The sequence below is a fragment of the Haemaphysalis longicornis genome, unplaced genomic scaffold (genome assembly GCF_048455015.1).
Source record: "Haemaphysalis longicornis isolate Haplotype H1 unplaced genomic scaffold, Haemaphysalis longicornis Haplotype H1 scaffold_3, whole genome shotgun sequence".
Taxonomy (NCBI): Eukaryota; Metazoa; Arthropoda; class Arachnida; order Ixodida; family Ixodidae; genus Haemaphysalis; species Haemaphysalis longicornis.
The window spans coordinates 27,478,809-27,495,794 of record NW_027526335.1 but is presented as its reverse complement, the minus strand read 5'-3'; the positions used below and the strand labels follow the sequence as shown (position 1 = coordinate 27,495,794).

The window sequence follows — 16,986 nt, the reverse complement described above, 5'->3', positions numbered from 1 at the left end:
GCCGGGTTGAAAGGATTGTTGTTACGTCAAGTTAACTTGGTGCCCGTTGTCATTTCAGCCACGACGTATTTACTGTCGAATATTTTGCGACTAAAATACACACTCACTTCTCTAGTTTGTCACATTCTGCATGCATGCCTCCGACGTAATGATAGTGGCCATTTATGTAGGTAGCTGAGACAATTTTAAAGTTTTACTCAAAAAAAAGTAAACGGCCAGAGTTGCATCAGGCCGCCGCGCATCAGCTTGAGTGCTTTTGCATGTTTTGTATCCACAGGGAAAATCACAGTAAAAAAACTACTTCGCTGATTTATAGCGCGTGCAGTATAGCAAACTGTGCATATAAATGGAACAAAGGGAATCATTCGCGCACCCCTGCATGCCGTTGTCTAGTAAACACGACGGTGCCCAGTCTATGCCTGCTCGCGACATGACCACGGCGTAATGTGGCTTGAATGCTTGCTGGTAGCTTATAGGTGACCCTTCAGGTGCCATGCCAGTCCTTGTTTCTCTCACTGTGGGGGGAGGGAGGCCAGCATAACTGGGGCAAAAAACCCATTAACGCCTGCACGGCACTTTGTTGCTGCTCGCATTTTTTTTTTAAGTGAGAAACTTTATTCATAAAAACACGAAGTATGTACAGACACTGTTTGGACCGATAGCTGCATAGGCTAGTGGCCGGTCCAATATAAAATTACAAGCAATTCACAAGCACTTAAACGTCAGAGCGTAGAGGGCTCACGAATACAACTGGAAAAGTATATATTCACAGATAGACACAACAAATACAACAGAAAAATATTGTCACTAAAAAGATGATTCACCTAGCAAGAGTTTCAGATAAAATTTCACAAGACTTGTAATGCTGTTTAGCGGTCATCTTCAAATTTCTCGCTGTTTTCACCTCTATCGGAAGGTCGTTCCATATTTTGACTCCACTGAACTCGATCAGGCGTTCACCATATACATTGTTACATTTGGGAAGGTTGAAATTGAAATTCGAGGCTTGCCTTGTACTACGAGAGGGTAAGGTGAAAAGGCTTAATGGAAAGGGAGAATTGGTGTTTATTATATTGTTGATCACGAGCGAAATTTTGTAGTTACGCAAGGACCAAAACGACAGTACGTGATTATCATGGAAAACGTTGTTTCTGAAAAGACCTGAATCAGTTATCAACGCAGTCAATGCTCGTTTTTGCATACGAAGTAAAGGCGACAGGTAGGTTTTATACGTTTGCCCCCCAGATTCACAACAATAACTGATATGTGAATGACAGAATGCATAGTAGAGGGAGCGTCGTACATCGTACGGAAAATAATATCTCGCCTTAAAGAGCGCGTGACAACCAAAAGCTAGTTTCTTGCATGTGCTATTTATTTGTTCTTTCCAGTGTAGAGGGGGCTGCGGAGCCCACACCCGCTTCACATGGGCTACTGCTTTGCACCGCCCTGGCTTTGGACCTCAGTGCAGCAGCGCTCTATAATTAGTATCATCGTGTTCGCTAAGTCATCAGCTTCACCCTGATACCCGCCACAAAAGCCTTGGACCATTTCTCACCTCGCCGGACCCACCCGAAGTTTCAAGCGGTGAGCGTCTCTGCTAACCCTAACGTTCCAAAGAACACGGCTCAACTGCAATCGTGGACGCCTTCGGGCGCCCGGCCTGCCTCACTACCTGCGCGGAGTCTGGAAGTCGACATGCAAGAATCGCCCCAAGCCCCACCGACATACGACCCGGACAGCGGCCGCACGCTCCCAACCTATGACCCCTGGCGTCAGATCTTACGATCGCGCCACAACCAGCGCATCACTCCTTCCACTACCCACGTGCCAGCTTCCGTCTCTGCTCCACGCAGGGCAATCCAACCGAAACTCCCCATGAGCGACTACAAGGTGATAATCCGCCCGAGGTCCGGCCTACGCGTCGAAGCCTGGCCGGCACGACAGCTCGCACACAGCCTGCAACAAGCCACCGGCATCCCACCGTATACGTTCTACGAGCAAGTTATCACCTTCCCGCAACCGCAGCAGAATCTTATCACGACAAGCACCCCTAGCGAAGTATGCGCCGACGCTCTGCGCAAGATCACCACCCTCCACCTTGGCGACACGACATATGATGTCACAGCGTACCTCAAGAACCCCCCGGGGACTTCTCGCGGAGTAATCCAAGGCATCGACCCTGGAACACCTCCTGAGCAACTCCTAGCCATAATTACGTCCACCGGACCACCCATCATTGAAGCCCGCATGCTCGGCACCTCGGACACAGCAGCACTCACGTTTGACGGTCCTCACGTGCCATTTTACGTGAAAGCGTACGGAACCCTGGTACGCTGTCGCCCCTACCGGAATACCTATCAATGCTGTGCGAAGTGCGGCGGCCTCGGACACCGACCCGATGTCTGTCCCAACCCTCAGCCCAACCTGTGCTCCCGGTGCCATACCCCCAACCCAGCTCCTGACCACCCCTGCCAACCTCAGTGCCAGCTGTGCGGACTCCCCCACCTGACGGCCAGTCGAGAATGTCCCCGCAAGCTCAAGCCCCCACCACCGCCCGCGCGCACCCGCCTCCAACGCCAAGCACAAGAAACCCGGCAACCAGCCCTCTCCACACTCCGAAGATCGTCCGGTCCACCCTCCAAGCCCTCTCAGGTGAGCTGGTCAGCTGTAGCCGCCCACACCCCCCACGATGACCCTTTCCCCCCCTTGCCCACCCCTCAAACCACCGTGTTAACTGCTGAATCTTCCGACCTAGCGACTCTTGCACAAGAAAATGCACAACTAAAAGCACAATTAGCCGAAAACGCCAAGCAAATTGCTACCCTCCAGCAACAGCTCTCGGAGCTTAAGACACTTCTGCCACAACCACCCACTCCCTTCGTCCCACCCTCACCACCAGCAAATCCAGCAATGCCCGACAATTCCGCACTGGCACCCATTTTCTCTGCCCTGGATGACCTCAAGCTACTTTTTCAAACCAATTTCACGGCCCTGCAAGAAGAAGTCACCTCACTCTCGGGCCGCATCAAGGTTATAGAAGACCGCAACGCTGAGAAAGTAAAACGCAAAAAGCACCGCCCGCCCAGTTCTACCCCTTCACCCCCTACAACCGCTCCACTTGACGAAGCGATCGAGGAAGACTCGGACTGTTTATAATGCCTAAATGTACCACCTCCCCGTCCCTTCAAATTTGGCATTGGAACTGTCGCTCCTTTCGCAGGAAAAAATCGTCCCTCCACCAGCTTATCGCCCCTAACCCCCCAGCAGTACTCGCCTTACAAGAAGTAGAATTCACCAATCCCTCTCTCCGAGACTACACCACATTTCAAAATCCCAACTCGCCGCGGACCGCCACGTTCGTGCACAATACCTACCCAGCGCAACATCATCCGCTGAGCACTGCAATTGACTGCATACTAGTAGAACTCTTACCTACCAGCAAGAAGGAACCAAGTGTTTTTATCCTCAACGTCTACTCCCCTCCCTCTGGCAACCTCCAGGAACTTCCTCTACTCCTCCGGAATGTCATTAAATGAGCTAAGCACCACCGATTAGTAGTCCTCGGCGACTTTAATGCACCGCACACTGCATGGGGTTATGCGCGCAATGCGAAATCAGGAACTACCCTCTGGGATGCAGCACACCGTCACGGCTTTACTCGTTGCAACATGCCCCTCATCCCGACCCGCCTCGGCTCCAGCGTCACCCGGGATACCACCCCAGACCTAACATTCGTTCGTAACGTCTCCCAATACACATGGCAATGCCTCCCCCATACTCTCGGAAGTGATCACAGCATCGTTCACCTCACCATTTCGGGCATAACCAAGACCCAACTAGGCGTCGCCCGCCTCACAGATTGGAAAGCTTTCCGGGATACTCTACAAGCTACCCCACCCGCCAATTCGGACCTCGATGAATGGACGACCACCATTGAACGTGCTCTTCAAAAACACACCAAACGAATCCCGATCACGACCGAGTACCCCGCTGTAGATCCGCACCTCGATCACCTTTGGACAGCCAGGCACAGTCCGGTAACACGCTGGAAGCGTAACAAAACAAACCGGCGCCTGAAGTTACGCAAAGCTCACGTCACAAAGCAAGCGGAAGACTACGCACAACAACTAAGTCAGCAGAATTCGCTCCAATTTTGCGCCCAGTTACAAGGAACGCTTAGTACGCGCAAAACCTGGCACCTACTTCGATCACTAATGGGTACCCGAGAGAAGAAGATCACCAATCAACATAACATCCGCCGACTCATGCATGCCTTCCCAGGAAATGAACAAGGCCTCCTCAACACCTTACGACAAAGGTACGAACTTTCTCCACAGACTCCTGTGCCTTCTTATTTGGACTATACTGGTGATCCCAACGCGACGCTGGACACGCCTTTTACCTACGAAGAACTCGAGGCAGCAATCCGCAACCTCACGCGCAACACAGCCCCAGGTCCAGACAAAATCACGAATCGTTTAATACGCAACCTTCCTCCTGCCAGCCTCGACCAGCTCCTGAATCTTATCAATGATCATTGGACACAAGGGACGCTTCCGCCTGCCTGGAAACACGCTGACATCTCACTGATCCCCAAACCTGGCAAACCAATCGAGATACCCAACCTGCGTCCCATCTCCCTTACTTCATGCCTCGGGAAACTGCTTGAACACATGGTTTCCAATCGCCTTACGGCGTACATAGAAGATAACAACCTCTTCCCCACGACCATGTACGGCTTTCGACCTCAACTGTCTACCCAAGACGTCCTCCTGCAGCTCAAGGAAGACCTTCTCAATAACCTTCCGAAGCATCACAAACACTGTATCCTCGCTCTCGACATCAAGAGCGCGTTCGATAACGTTTCCCACGACGCGTTACTAAACAGCCTGGCCACTCTCCACGATGAGACACGACTATACAACTATGTGAGAGCCTTCCTTACCAACCGCACCGCTACAGTGGGGATCTCTCATTTACGCACACCCTCCTTCCCAGCGCTTCCCCGAGGAACACCACAAGGCTCCGTCATTTCTCCTTTGCTATTTAACATAGCTCTCAAAGATCTGCCTCCGCTACTGGACACCGTCCCATCCCTCCACCATGCCCTATATGCCGACGACCTTACCATATGGACCAACACAGGTTCCATCGGCGAACAACAAGAATCGCTTCAACGAGCCATCGACATCACTACCATATTTCTCTCTAAATGTGGTCTTACCTGCTCCCCGGAAAAATCCGCACTGCTAACCCTTCAGCAGAGAACTCGGGGACGACACACGGCGCCGACGCCGGACCCGGCTCTTACTATAGAGACTCGCCCCGTTCCTGTAGTAACCCATCTCAGGGTACTCGGACTGACAATCCCACGAGATGGCTCCGGCTCGCACACCATCCTCGCACTTCAACGCAGTTACTCAATTGGCACAACTAGTTAAGCGCATCACCCACCAACGTACTGGTCTCAAAGAAGCTGAACCTTCCCGTCTGGTTCAAGCTTTTCTCATCTGTCGCCTTACATATGGAGCTCCTTACCTGTCCCTCAAACCAGCAGAGCACAAGAAACTTGACATTTTAATTAGGCAAGCATACAAAATTGCACTCGGCCTCCCCACTAACACCTCTACTGACTTGTTTTTACGCTTGGGAATACATAGAGCTGTGCGAAGCTCAACGAACTTCGCAATTCCAACGCCTTAAGCTTACACCCACTGGCTGTAGTACTTTAGCTCGCCTGGGCTATCCGACCCCGACTCAGCCTCACCGCCTGGCACGTCTTCCCCCCCCCTACTACGCGCTCGCATTAAAGTCGCCCCGCTACCCCGGAACATGCACCCAGGCATCCACGATGGTCGTCGCACCGCGCGAACCAACTACATCCGCACCCACTACCAGCATCTGCCGGACACGCTTTACGTCGATGCATCCCCATACCCCAACCGATCGACTTACGCCGTCGCGACTGTAGATAGTCAAAAACGTACCGTCGCCACTGCCTCCACGCGAGCCTCAACACAAACTGAAGCGGAAGAGATAGCCATTGCGCTGTCCCTTACCTCCACTCGTCGTGACTACGTGACAGTAATCACGGACTCGCAGGAAGCCTGCCGACACCTTCAAAAAGGTCTACTCCCTCGCACTGCCCTACGCATCATTGAACACTCCTCTTACCTCCCTGAGGAGTGCCACATTTTATGGACCCCTGGCCATTGTGGGTTGGCCGGCAATGAAGCGGCGCACGACGCGGCCCGAGAAGTGGTACACCGGGCCATTGCCCCCGACCCCCCTCCTACCACCCTGGATGCCCACCCCCTACACACCTACAATGACATACTCACACACTACAAGCTCTCTCGTCGCACCTTCCCTCCACCTCACCTGTCTCTAACAAAAGCCGATGAAATCACTCTCCGTCAACTTCAAACCCGGACCTTCCCTCACAATACACTTTGGCATTTGATTTTCCCCACCTCTCACTCACCACAGTGCAAGTTTTGCCCCGAAAGGGGTACACTGTATCACATCGTATGGGAATGCTCCCACACACCCGACCTCCCTCCCAATCCCCACCCCTCCCCTTCACAGTGGGCGGCGCAGCTGTCCAGCTCTGAACCCGGCTCCCAGCTTAACCTGGTGAGACGGGCCCGGACTGCCAGCCAGAGCCAGGGACTCCTGGACTAAGGAGTCTCCCCACTGGTCTGCCTCCACACACGGAGTCAGATTGGGCCTGAATAAAAGTTTATTCCTCCTCCTCCTCCAGTGTAAATGACAGTCAAAAATTACTCCTAGGTACTCGACGTGCATTGAACAGGCGCATTGGCAAGGTAAGGGAGGGGCCATTTTCTAGCGGGCTTCTCCAGTCAATGTCTTGGGCACTCGCTGGCTTGATGCCCTGCTGTCTCGGACGTCCCCACTGTTGTGGAAGCTCAGTGCACGCAAGCTGCGGTGGCGCCTCTTAAAACCTTCGGCTTGCAAGACGGCGAGTAGGTGCACAGCAGCCAGGATGTGAGTCCATGCTCCACTGCAACTCGCCGGACACTCGCACGCTGCCTCCACAATCGCTCCACTGTCCCTCTTAAAAGTGAGGCACACAACATAGGGCCGGCCACTTTTCTTCTGGGAGCGAAAGCAGCTGCTGAGCACATGGATGAGGCCCAACCTGCAAGAACAGAGAAAGTAACAGTAAATAGCACTCAGGGAAGAACAGGACTAGTCCGCTACAGATAATGGTAAAGGGACAGAGCAGAAAGAGGTGGCCGCAAGGAACAGACTCAAAATGACCCGATTTTGTGTCTTGCTTAACACTGTTTGCAAGGGTAATAATCTACACCTCACACAGCAATGATGTCAAAATTGTTTGTCAAGTTCGAGCGTGCAAGTATCTCTGCATGCTTTGTTAATGCATCTTCAAGAGAAGGAAGTTTAACATTTAAAAACTTCACCATGGGTAAAGCCCCAACCACATGGAGCGATTTTGCAAGCGACTTGGGGCGCGACGCGACTAGCGACGAACTACTTTTCGCCGCGCACCAAGTCGCTCATCGAATCGCTCGGTTCTGGGCCGCCAGAAACAGTCGCTCGCCTCCCGGAAGTGGCCTCAGCGACTAGCCAATAGGAGAGCCCCTACGTAAGCACGCAACCTCCGGTTTAAAGAGAACGGGGGGAAGATCCACGCAGACGACGTTTGCGGTGCAGCGGCAAAGAAAGCTTTGCGTGGCAAAGCTTGAGTACACGCTGAAGCAGAAGCAAGAAGGCTCCCGCTCACACTGGGTGAGACCCGTGTGGGAAAAACGACGTCAAGAAAGCGAATTCTTCACGGCGTTCATGTTGGAGCTGAGAAACGAGGCGCAGAAGGAAAAGCGTGCGCTATCACTAACCCAAACCAGTTTTAGAGATGCAATGAAGTGCAAAATGCAAGGTAGAAAGGCGTAATACTTTTTAGCTATGCTTTTTAAGACAAATGAACAAAAAAAATGTTTGCAAACATGCAGCGTACCAAGCGCGTTACTATGCGCAGTGCGGAAACATTGAAATCGCCATCCTCAGTCGCATGCTCAGTCGCTCGAGCTGTCGCTGTCATGTGGTTGCCTCGGCGAGCGACTTCGGTTCGGCGACTGCGGATCCTAGTCGCGTCGCTCGTCGCGTCGCTGGGAAAATCGCTACATGTGGTTAGTGCTTAATGATACCAGTACCCGCATAATCGTGTTCGTCATAACTTAATAATATGATTATCTGGAACTCACTTCCAGAACCTTTCGAGATAAACAGGTAAACATTCGGGCTATACCGATGACCCATCGAATAAAAAAAAATCTTCTAGTTCAGTGAGTTCGAGCTAACGAGGTTTTACTGTATTATCTATTCGTGCACACCATAAACATGCGCTTCAGAGACAAACACAAGCACCCCACCGCCAAAAAAGGAGAAGAAAGACACACAAACAGATTTTTGCGGCAGAACATGCGCAATAAGTAATGAAAACACACAAAAAAAGAAAATTCAAGGCGTATGTGCGCTTTTGTAGTTGACTTCGCCGCAAAGCGCGATTGCTTTGCGGCAAACGTGCGGGCGGACGACCGTCACGGAACACGGCCGCAACCTTTCCGTAAACATCTTCACCAAAATCCTTCCCGTAAATTCGATGTACAGCATTTTAAAATACCTAATCCACCCACTAGCGGTACGGTCTACAAAGAAGGATTTACTTACTGCGAGTCGCACGTGTTTGTCCGCACCGATGAAGGCGAGCAATGCGCCTCGGTGGCTAGGCGGCATGCCCTGCTCCGCTGCCAATCGGATGGTCTTTGGCGCGGCACCCCGAGTGGTATGAGTCTTCAGACACAGTCGGCAGCGCAGACAAGTCCTTCGTCCACAATCCGCGGTCGGGAGCCGGAAAACGCCGTCCAGTTTGAGCCATACCACGTTACCGTCACCTACTCTTCCACAGTAAACAATACGGGACTTCCCGATCGGCGCCCGTACCAATATGGCCGACGGTCTCGTTTACATCAGTGTTGCTAGATCACCAAGCAATTTCGCATAAGGTCTATTGGAGTAACTAGCGCTCCTTTTTAGGTAGGAGCAAAACTCTCCAATAAATCATTATTTCTCTCTCTCTCTCTCTCTCTCTCTCTCTCTCTCTCTCTCTCTTTCTCTCTCTCATATTTTTCTCTCATGTGGGTAGCCGATCATGTGGTTTCGCGGCGTTACCTTGGAAGTCGACACGGCTGCCCGCTTTACCATTTATGCGGACGACGTCACAGTTTGGACTGAAGCAGCCGACTTCGACTTTTTTTTAGAACCGAACAGTAGAACTGCAAGCAGCGGCACATAGCCTCGAGCTGACTCTTGCCGACCTGCGACTCCCGCTCGCTCCTGAAAAGACCCAGCTCTTGGCGGTATACGGTTGCAAATTGCCCGCTCAATCCGATGTCATTCAAGTTATTAAAACAAATCATGAAATGCAAGCCGCAACAGAACCCATTACCCTCCTGGGCTTGCCAAACGGAACGAAGAACAGCGCTGGAATATTGCTCCAGAGGCTGAAGCAAAAGTGGAAGGGTCTGCTCCACACCATCCGCAGACTTTCGAACAAATACGGAGGAGCAACCCAACGGGCCACCCTGACTAAGGCCAGAGCTGCCACAGTGAGCACTCTCACGTACGGTGCTCTCGCCTACGAACTCAACAAAACCCACACATAAGAGCCCTCCAAGTGTTTCACAGGGCAGCCCTTCGAACCATCAGTGATTTGCCCAAGCACACATCTAACCAGAAACTCAAACAGGCAGTTCCCCTTCCTCCCATTGAGGGCATCAACGACAAGGCGCAGGCTGACATGCCCTCACTGCATGGGACGTGCGCAGCCCACCAACAACCTGCCCATTTTCCGCCCCACTTCATCCATGGAGTCGACCGGAAATCGTATCCACTACGCACAGCAAGCCGACTGGGAGCAACAATCCCGCACTCCGCCAACAACGAATCCGATGCCTTCAGGCAGCAAGACTCGAAAATGAAGTCGACGTCTACACAGACGCCAGAGTAAGTTTAAATGTCATCGGACTGGCCTGGACATGCCCGGAGGTTCCTGCCCTTTCGGGGTATCACACCATGTACAACAGCGATGCCACGAGCCTTGAAGCAGAAGCGCATGCTATCAACCATGCCATGACATTCCTTGCGTTACATGATTATTCTCTGCCGACATTTATTCGTATCCTCAAAGACTCGTACGAAGCATTGAAAACAATAAGATCTACAAGACCACAAATCCCCTAGCTGGCGCATCAGATATTTTACCAAGCGCGAATTCTGTAACGGAACAAAACACAAGTCCGCATTGAATGGGTACCGGGGCCATGAACCCTCTTCCTTGGGCAAGCAGGCGGCCCATGAGGTCGCACAGGAGAGTGAATATTTACAACCTTCACCGGCGCCTGATGAAGAGTCGACACGGTCGCCTACGCCCCCACGTGCGATGCTACTCCACCGGGATAAGAAGAACCGAAGAGACCGACCTAAAAACAAAACTCCAGCAGGATATTTGAGCACTTTACCACCGCTACCACGCTCCAGGAAAATCTTTGTCAACAAATTTCTCACCGACGCCCATACTGTCCCATGAATACCTCAGCAAATTTCACTCATCTCGTGTGGTCATGTCTTACTTTTGCCAAACACCGAACCTTCACGGCACCACAACTGTACCCTGATCAACTTGACACAAAATTAATCCACCAAATAGCACCTTATTCTCCAAAGAGCGGTATGGCACGAGTTGCCTGAACGGAGACCTCACTGGTCCTACTCACGATGGACTATTTTGCCTGGCCCACCAGTTGTGATGGGCTCATTTCACGAGGGAAGATGAAAAGAACTGAACCCTCATAAGCGTGAACAAGAAGTTACGCAGTGAAATCCAAGAACCGATACTGCCCCGATAAAGCGCAGGCAGTCGGTTCAGTGGCGTCCAAGTGAAATCCAAGAACCGATACTGCCCCAGTTCTTTCACTACCCTCTCCCCTTTCCCTTTCCCTGTTTAGACGAGCGGCCTGCCATTTCTACTAGTACCTGACATCGTCCTTTATGTAACCGCGAGAACGAGGAGGAAAGCGTATTGCTGCCCTTGCCGCGCGAGACGTGCTCCTGCATGTATGTCGACGCAGCGGAATATCCCGACCGTGCAGCCTGCGTCGCCGCAGTCGTCAACTCCCGAGGAGACTCTGTTGGTTCATGCTCGGTCTCCACGCCTCACCCTGAAGTTGGTCAAGAAGTCGCCATTGCCCTGGCCCTTACAGCTACCCCGGCCACTGCAATAACCTCCGACTCGCAGACGGTTCTTCAGAACTTAGCGACGGGGCATGTATCCCCCATCATCGCACGTATACCCGAGTAACAAGCAGGCTAACGAGGTAGCCCGAGATTTCCACTGCCTGGATGCCTCCGATGCCGCCTCTTCACCTCGGGGGGCGGGAGGGAGGGATCGCCTGGTCACCTATCGTAACATAACGCAGCACTACCGCCTTAGTCGGACGCCCTTCCCCGGCCCCGCTCCCACCTTAAAGCGCAGGCAGTCGGTTCAGTGGCGTCGACTGCAGCTTCTCCAAATTCCCACATCCCGCATTATCTCACCTCCACTTCCCCACGCGATACTGCCACCCGTGCACGTAGTGCGGCGCGCCTTTCGCTTCCATTCACCACATAGTGGGCGCGTGCTCCTGCAAACCCCCTCCCCCCCCCCCCTCCATGCTACTCTGTCCCTGCCCCTTACCACGCCAGAACAATGGGAGGCCACACAGCTCAGCTCCACCTACAAATGCAAGAGTGTGTGATCCAGCTGGCCGAACTCGCCGCTAGAGCCCACGGGCTCCTGGCCGTCAACTAGGGGACCGTAGTGTGCCGGTGGTCCCAACCGGAGCCTCTTTCTATACAGCTTTGGATAAGTAATGTTTTTACCACCACCACTATATCACCCATAAATGGCAGACACTAGCTGACCGGAAGTAGGGCATTGACACCGCTGCCACCTGCACATGTACCTGTTGCCACACTGTGACGAGCTAACATGGAACATCTTGTTCCGCACTGATCCGCTTTTGATATTAATAGACTGAACCATAGTGTTTTTTCAAAATTCAGACATATAAGCATTGCATAGGGGCATCCTTGTACACCCCCAACACCTGGTGACCTTAGCCCAGTTTGGCGTTGCCAGTGGCCTGGCGAGCGCGATTTAGTGGGCGTCTACCTCCCTCCATATTCCCCCCACCAGCGACCTTCGGTCCTCCCCTTCCTAATAAAAAAATTTATCATCATCACCACCACCACGTGCTCCGCAGCGGTAACGAGATGGCGCCAGAGTAGCGCGCGCCGTCATGTGTTCACCGATGACGCGATCGCTTCAGAGACAAAGAAAGTGCTTGGCCTGCCGTTGCAGATAAACGATCGAGCTGCCCATACAAAGGCTCTGCGCCGCCGAAGCAGCGGCTATGCGCCCGCCGCCACCTAGAAGGGCACGAAAGGGCGCTGCGTGTCTACCGAACTCCAGCGCAGGAGGCCTCTTTAGTGCCCCCTTCCCCCACTTATGTCCTCCCCTCGTCCATATCTGTATAGTGCCTAGAATATACTGGCATATTCTAGGCACTATAATATCTGTTTAACGCTCGCCGTGCAGTCCCATGCATCTTCCGTGTGTGATGCTTGTCCAGAGCTGACTTGTTTTGTGATTACTGTGAACTAGCCCAGCAAAATGTTTTAAGGCATTATCATCATCACCATGATTGTGTTCGTTAGTTTCTTTTTTGTTTGGGTTTGCGCAAGCTTGCCGGATGGGTATTGCAGAACAGCCAATTTTCTGAGAACTGTAGTAAAATTTCCCAGCCCCTCTAACGCCGCCTGTTATTTCTAATAACCAAAAAAGAAAAAAAGCTATTTCAAATCTAACAATCCAACACGATCCGGTCCAAATCCATTGCGCATGCGCGTGCTCCAAATGTTGAATCTTGTGCGTCTGGGCTCCCATGTTGTTCGCCCCGTACAAATTGTTGTTTTACTGCAGCTTAAATGTGCGTGGAATTGATGCGCACTCTGCTTAAAAAAGTGAGCATACCTTTGAGCGTTTATGTAGCCGGTGTTTCACTCCCGCCCTATTGCTGTGTTGCTTGCTGTCGTGTGTAACCTCGGTTCCTTGACCGGCAGTTGTTACCGAGACATTTTGTTGCGTGCATGCACCGCAAAAACTTTACTTTAGAAAGCGTACGCTCCAACTTGTCAATTATTTCGTATTTGCGTGCGTAGATTTAAGCCCTGCAACTTCCCGGAACAACCATGTTTGGCGGGAACCAAAATCCTTTCGGCACTAATACGGCGTTTGGAACGAGTAAGTGCTTTTCACCGATATTGCGCCTGCGGGGTTTGCCCCAAAACAAGGAGAAATGCGTACCCGTGTCCGAATACGCGCTTGTGTCTGAAGCAGTGTGTTCTGTCCGCAGGCACTTTCGGGACTGCACAGCCAGCGCCGTTTGGACAGCGTAAGCTTTCATGGATCTCTTTAGATGTGTGCATTTGACATGACCGCACCTTTACTCACCATTATATTTATACTTGCACTGCTAGTGATCGTGTTCCTCCGAACTTCCGGAAGCAGTGGTTTTTAGGAAGCGTTTATTGATCCGGCTAGCTGTGTCCACGTTCCATTTGTGTTTGGATGTCATAACTCTGACGGTAAAAAAAAAAAAAAAAAGAGCCACACTTGACACGGGAAGAGCGATGTTGGTTGAGAGTCCGACTAGGGAAACCTTACGTAAGACACTGGCAGGGTTGGCGAAAGTAGTGTGGGGAGTGAATTTACCGTCAGTAAGGGAATCGTTTGATCTATACCGTCGTGGTGACGTAACTTGCCGAAGTTTTTACCTTACGAATTCATTGCAAAAAACGGAGCAATCGTGTAAGGCGCGCAGTTGACAAGGCCTACGGCGCCCCATTATTGTTGGGGTCATTATTGGTAGCACTAGCCTAAGTGGGACCTGTGATTGCCGCCTACAGCCACCAGTGCATTTGGGTCTACCTCGGCGTTTGGCGCCACATCGGCCCCCAGCACAAGTGGTGGACTTTTCGGGAGCACCACTCAGCAGACCGGGGGCCTGTTTGGCAGCACCGGTACCACCTTTGGTCAGCCCGCCACGTCTACTGCGCCCTCTTTTGGTGAGAAATGCCATTTGTCTTGGGTCAATGCTAGTGTTTAGTACTTGTAAGTGCAGCCCATCTCAGTTGTTCCTGCACAACTTGGAGTAGTCAAATTCTGTAGCAAGTCGGAAATGTCTGGTATTTCTGTCTGTTAGCACAGAGCTATGCTGGCAGTTGTGTCTTTGCAGTTTCAGAATATGCTGGTTTGATTACGGCTCATTGCACTTTTTGGTATAGTTGATAACTTTAATACCGTGTGTGTGCATGTGTTGCATGTTCATATTTGTAGTCACCCCTTTTTCGTTTAATTTCATGACAAGGTAACCAGGTTGTATGGGTCTCCTCCAGGGTTCTGTTGCAGTGGAGTTACATTGTTCATTTGCAATCATTTTTGGTCGGGTTAGGGTAGATATGGGGTAAGTTACGTTATATCTTTGATTAATTTAAATACAGCTAAAGCATATAGGACTAAATAACAGCACTGCAGGTAGAATACTGAGTGCTGGCAATATGTAGCTTGTGGACTGAAGTGCCGGTTCTCCATGTCAAAATATTTGCACCCATTTTTTGACCTGGCAAATGATGCATAATTGAAGGTTTGAGTCGAATATATGTTGCGCTGATATTTTTTTTTTTTTTACTTGCAGCAAATTTTGCATGCACAGCCGTGTCTACAAGCATTTATACACTTATTGTTTTATTTTTCTCTCCATCAACCATGAGGGGCAGATTCAAACGACCTCTTTTGTGGGTAGGGGGGGTGCATTAGAGCAGTTCAGGAGCAGAGGATGTTCTTAACAACTTTATCTGCAATATTGCAGTACAATTTTAATTCGTGCTTACTTCTTGTTGGTGTCAGTTTGTTGCATAAATTACTGCTAATACCCTCGCAAGTCAAGAGGGGCAAAGCAGTGTGTGGGTTGTCACCTTTTCCTGTGTTTTTCTGTTTGCAGAAACTTATTTTATTGAGGTTTGTGGGAAACCAGGATTGCTTAAATTCTGATGAAGCAGTCTTCATGGTCCCTTTCCTGTCTTCGTGATCCCTTTAACTTAGGCTACTGGATTCAGTATTGTGTAGGCACGTCAACTTGTAAAACATTGGGCAATAACATATGCATGCTGTCTGATTAAGAATGCGCACTAAGGCATAATCATATGATTATCGTGCACAGGGCCTAAAAGTGACTAGCATTTGTAATACCCCTCGTGCGTCACTCCAATGAGGCTAAAGGGAAGGGCAGTCAACCTTCTTAAGTTGAAGCAGTGTTCCGATAGCTCAGTGTCACATACTAGAGAGAACTGTTTTAAGGCAACCACAGGCAAGCTCACAGTGTCAGTCACTCGCACAATTACTTTGGTGCTTGTACCGGGGTACATTTTGTGCCTGGCTGTGCTACACTGTGTGGGCATTGTTACATGCAGTCGTTCCCACAATGTTATCGAAATTGTGCCGTGTTTTCTTCAGGAAAACCGCGAGCAATGCGGAAAAGCATGAGAAGCATGCATGCCTCGCGCAGTTTTTCAAGTAATGTGGATGGTGCCAGTTTCGTGTGTCAGCAGTGTTGTAACAGAGTGCCCCTGGTGCAGGATTTGGGGCGCCCACCGCCAATACATCCATGTTTGGCGCCGTGAACCAGCAGCCCGCGGCTGGCACGGGGATCTTCGGCACCCCGGCGGCCTCCTTTGGGCAACCCCGGCCACAGTTTGGCTCCTTCGCTTCGACCACCCCGGCCACGGGCACGAGCCTGTTTGGGCAGCCGCAGAGCACGAGCCTGTTTGGCCAAACGCCGGCAGCCAACACCTCCCTCTTCGGCACCTCAGGTCGGACACACGCCACAATTTTTGTGCTTACAATCGCACACAAACACGTGTATGTGCACAATACACGAAGCTTATAGGGGAAGTAACAGGAGGGGCATTGGATGTTGGGCTGCTTATTTTTAAATGCAGTAGCGATTTTTTTGTATGACCGCTTACTGTTCTGTGTTTGGTGGGTTGGTGGCCATGTGGAATCGCCAGTGAGGAACTGAACTGCTTTTAGCTATAAGGGAAGCAGGACCTCTTACTTTTGCCAGCCCTTTTTTGTAGTTCTAAGCAATGTATACAATGTTAACAGTTCGTTACAATGTGGGACACATGAACAGCTTTATGTGTTTCATATTGTTCTCACTTAAATTCTTCAGCGCTTATTTCTGGCAGCCAGAGCCTTTGTGCGACGGCATGCATTTGGTATCGTGAAACATCTGATGCTCGCACATCTGTGGTGTGGCGATTGCTGCATTTATTTCTACAGCTTTTGCAAGTCTTTGAGGACACACTCATGATCTGACGCAGCAGTATGCTTTTGACTATTGTTGCGTTACTAGTGCCAGGGTCAAAGTAGCCTGCTGGATTGGGTGCACTTCCTCACACTGCCTTTAGAGATTGAAACAAGATGCATTGAAGTTGTTTTTCATTTCAAGTAATACTTGCTGGAACGCATGCCAGTGCGCACACTCCCTAAACAGCATGCGCTCTCTGTGTGGCCATAGAATTCTGTGCCCCGGTTGTTTCAGCACTGAATTCGAAACGACTTGGCGTAGCAGTGGCATAGCCAGAAATTATTTTTGGGAGGTGTTATACGCCACCTGTAAAGAAAGAAGAAAGAAGTAAATCTTGTGCCGAAGCAATATTCATTTGCCTGCTGTTATTTAGTAATGCCGAAGGGTTAGTTGTTTTGTTGACTGTAATATCTGTATGAAAGTACAGGTACATACAAGACTCCGAAGAACCAAATTTCTCTACAAACTAACA

General features: G+C 50.8%; 1 protein-coding gene across 2 annotated transcripts in view; it reads left to right on the top strand.

The window, feature by feature from the left end:
• The first annotated feature begins 12,969 nt into the window (after positions 1-12,969).
• Positions 12,970-16,986, top strand: part of Nup98-96 (nuclear pore complex protein Nup98-96) — a 79,301-nt gene continuing 75,284 nt past the window's right edge. For both annotated transcript variants that reach the window (XM_077702701.1, XM_077702700.1), the window contains exons 1-5: positions 12,970-13,107; positions 13,306-13,387; positions 13,500-13,538; positions 14,053-14,211; positions 15,781-16,014. In XM_077702701.1, the coding sequence (XP_077558827.1) occupies positions 13,336-13,387; positions 13,500-13,538; positions 14,053-14,211; positions 15,781-16,014 (484 nt within the window). In that variant the 5' untranslated portion in view covers positions 12,970-13,107; positions 13,306-13,335. The remainder of the gene's footprint in view (positions 13,108-13,305; positions 13,388-13,499; positions 13,539-14,052; positions 14,212-15,780; positions 16,015-16,986) is intronic.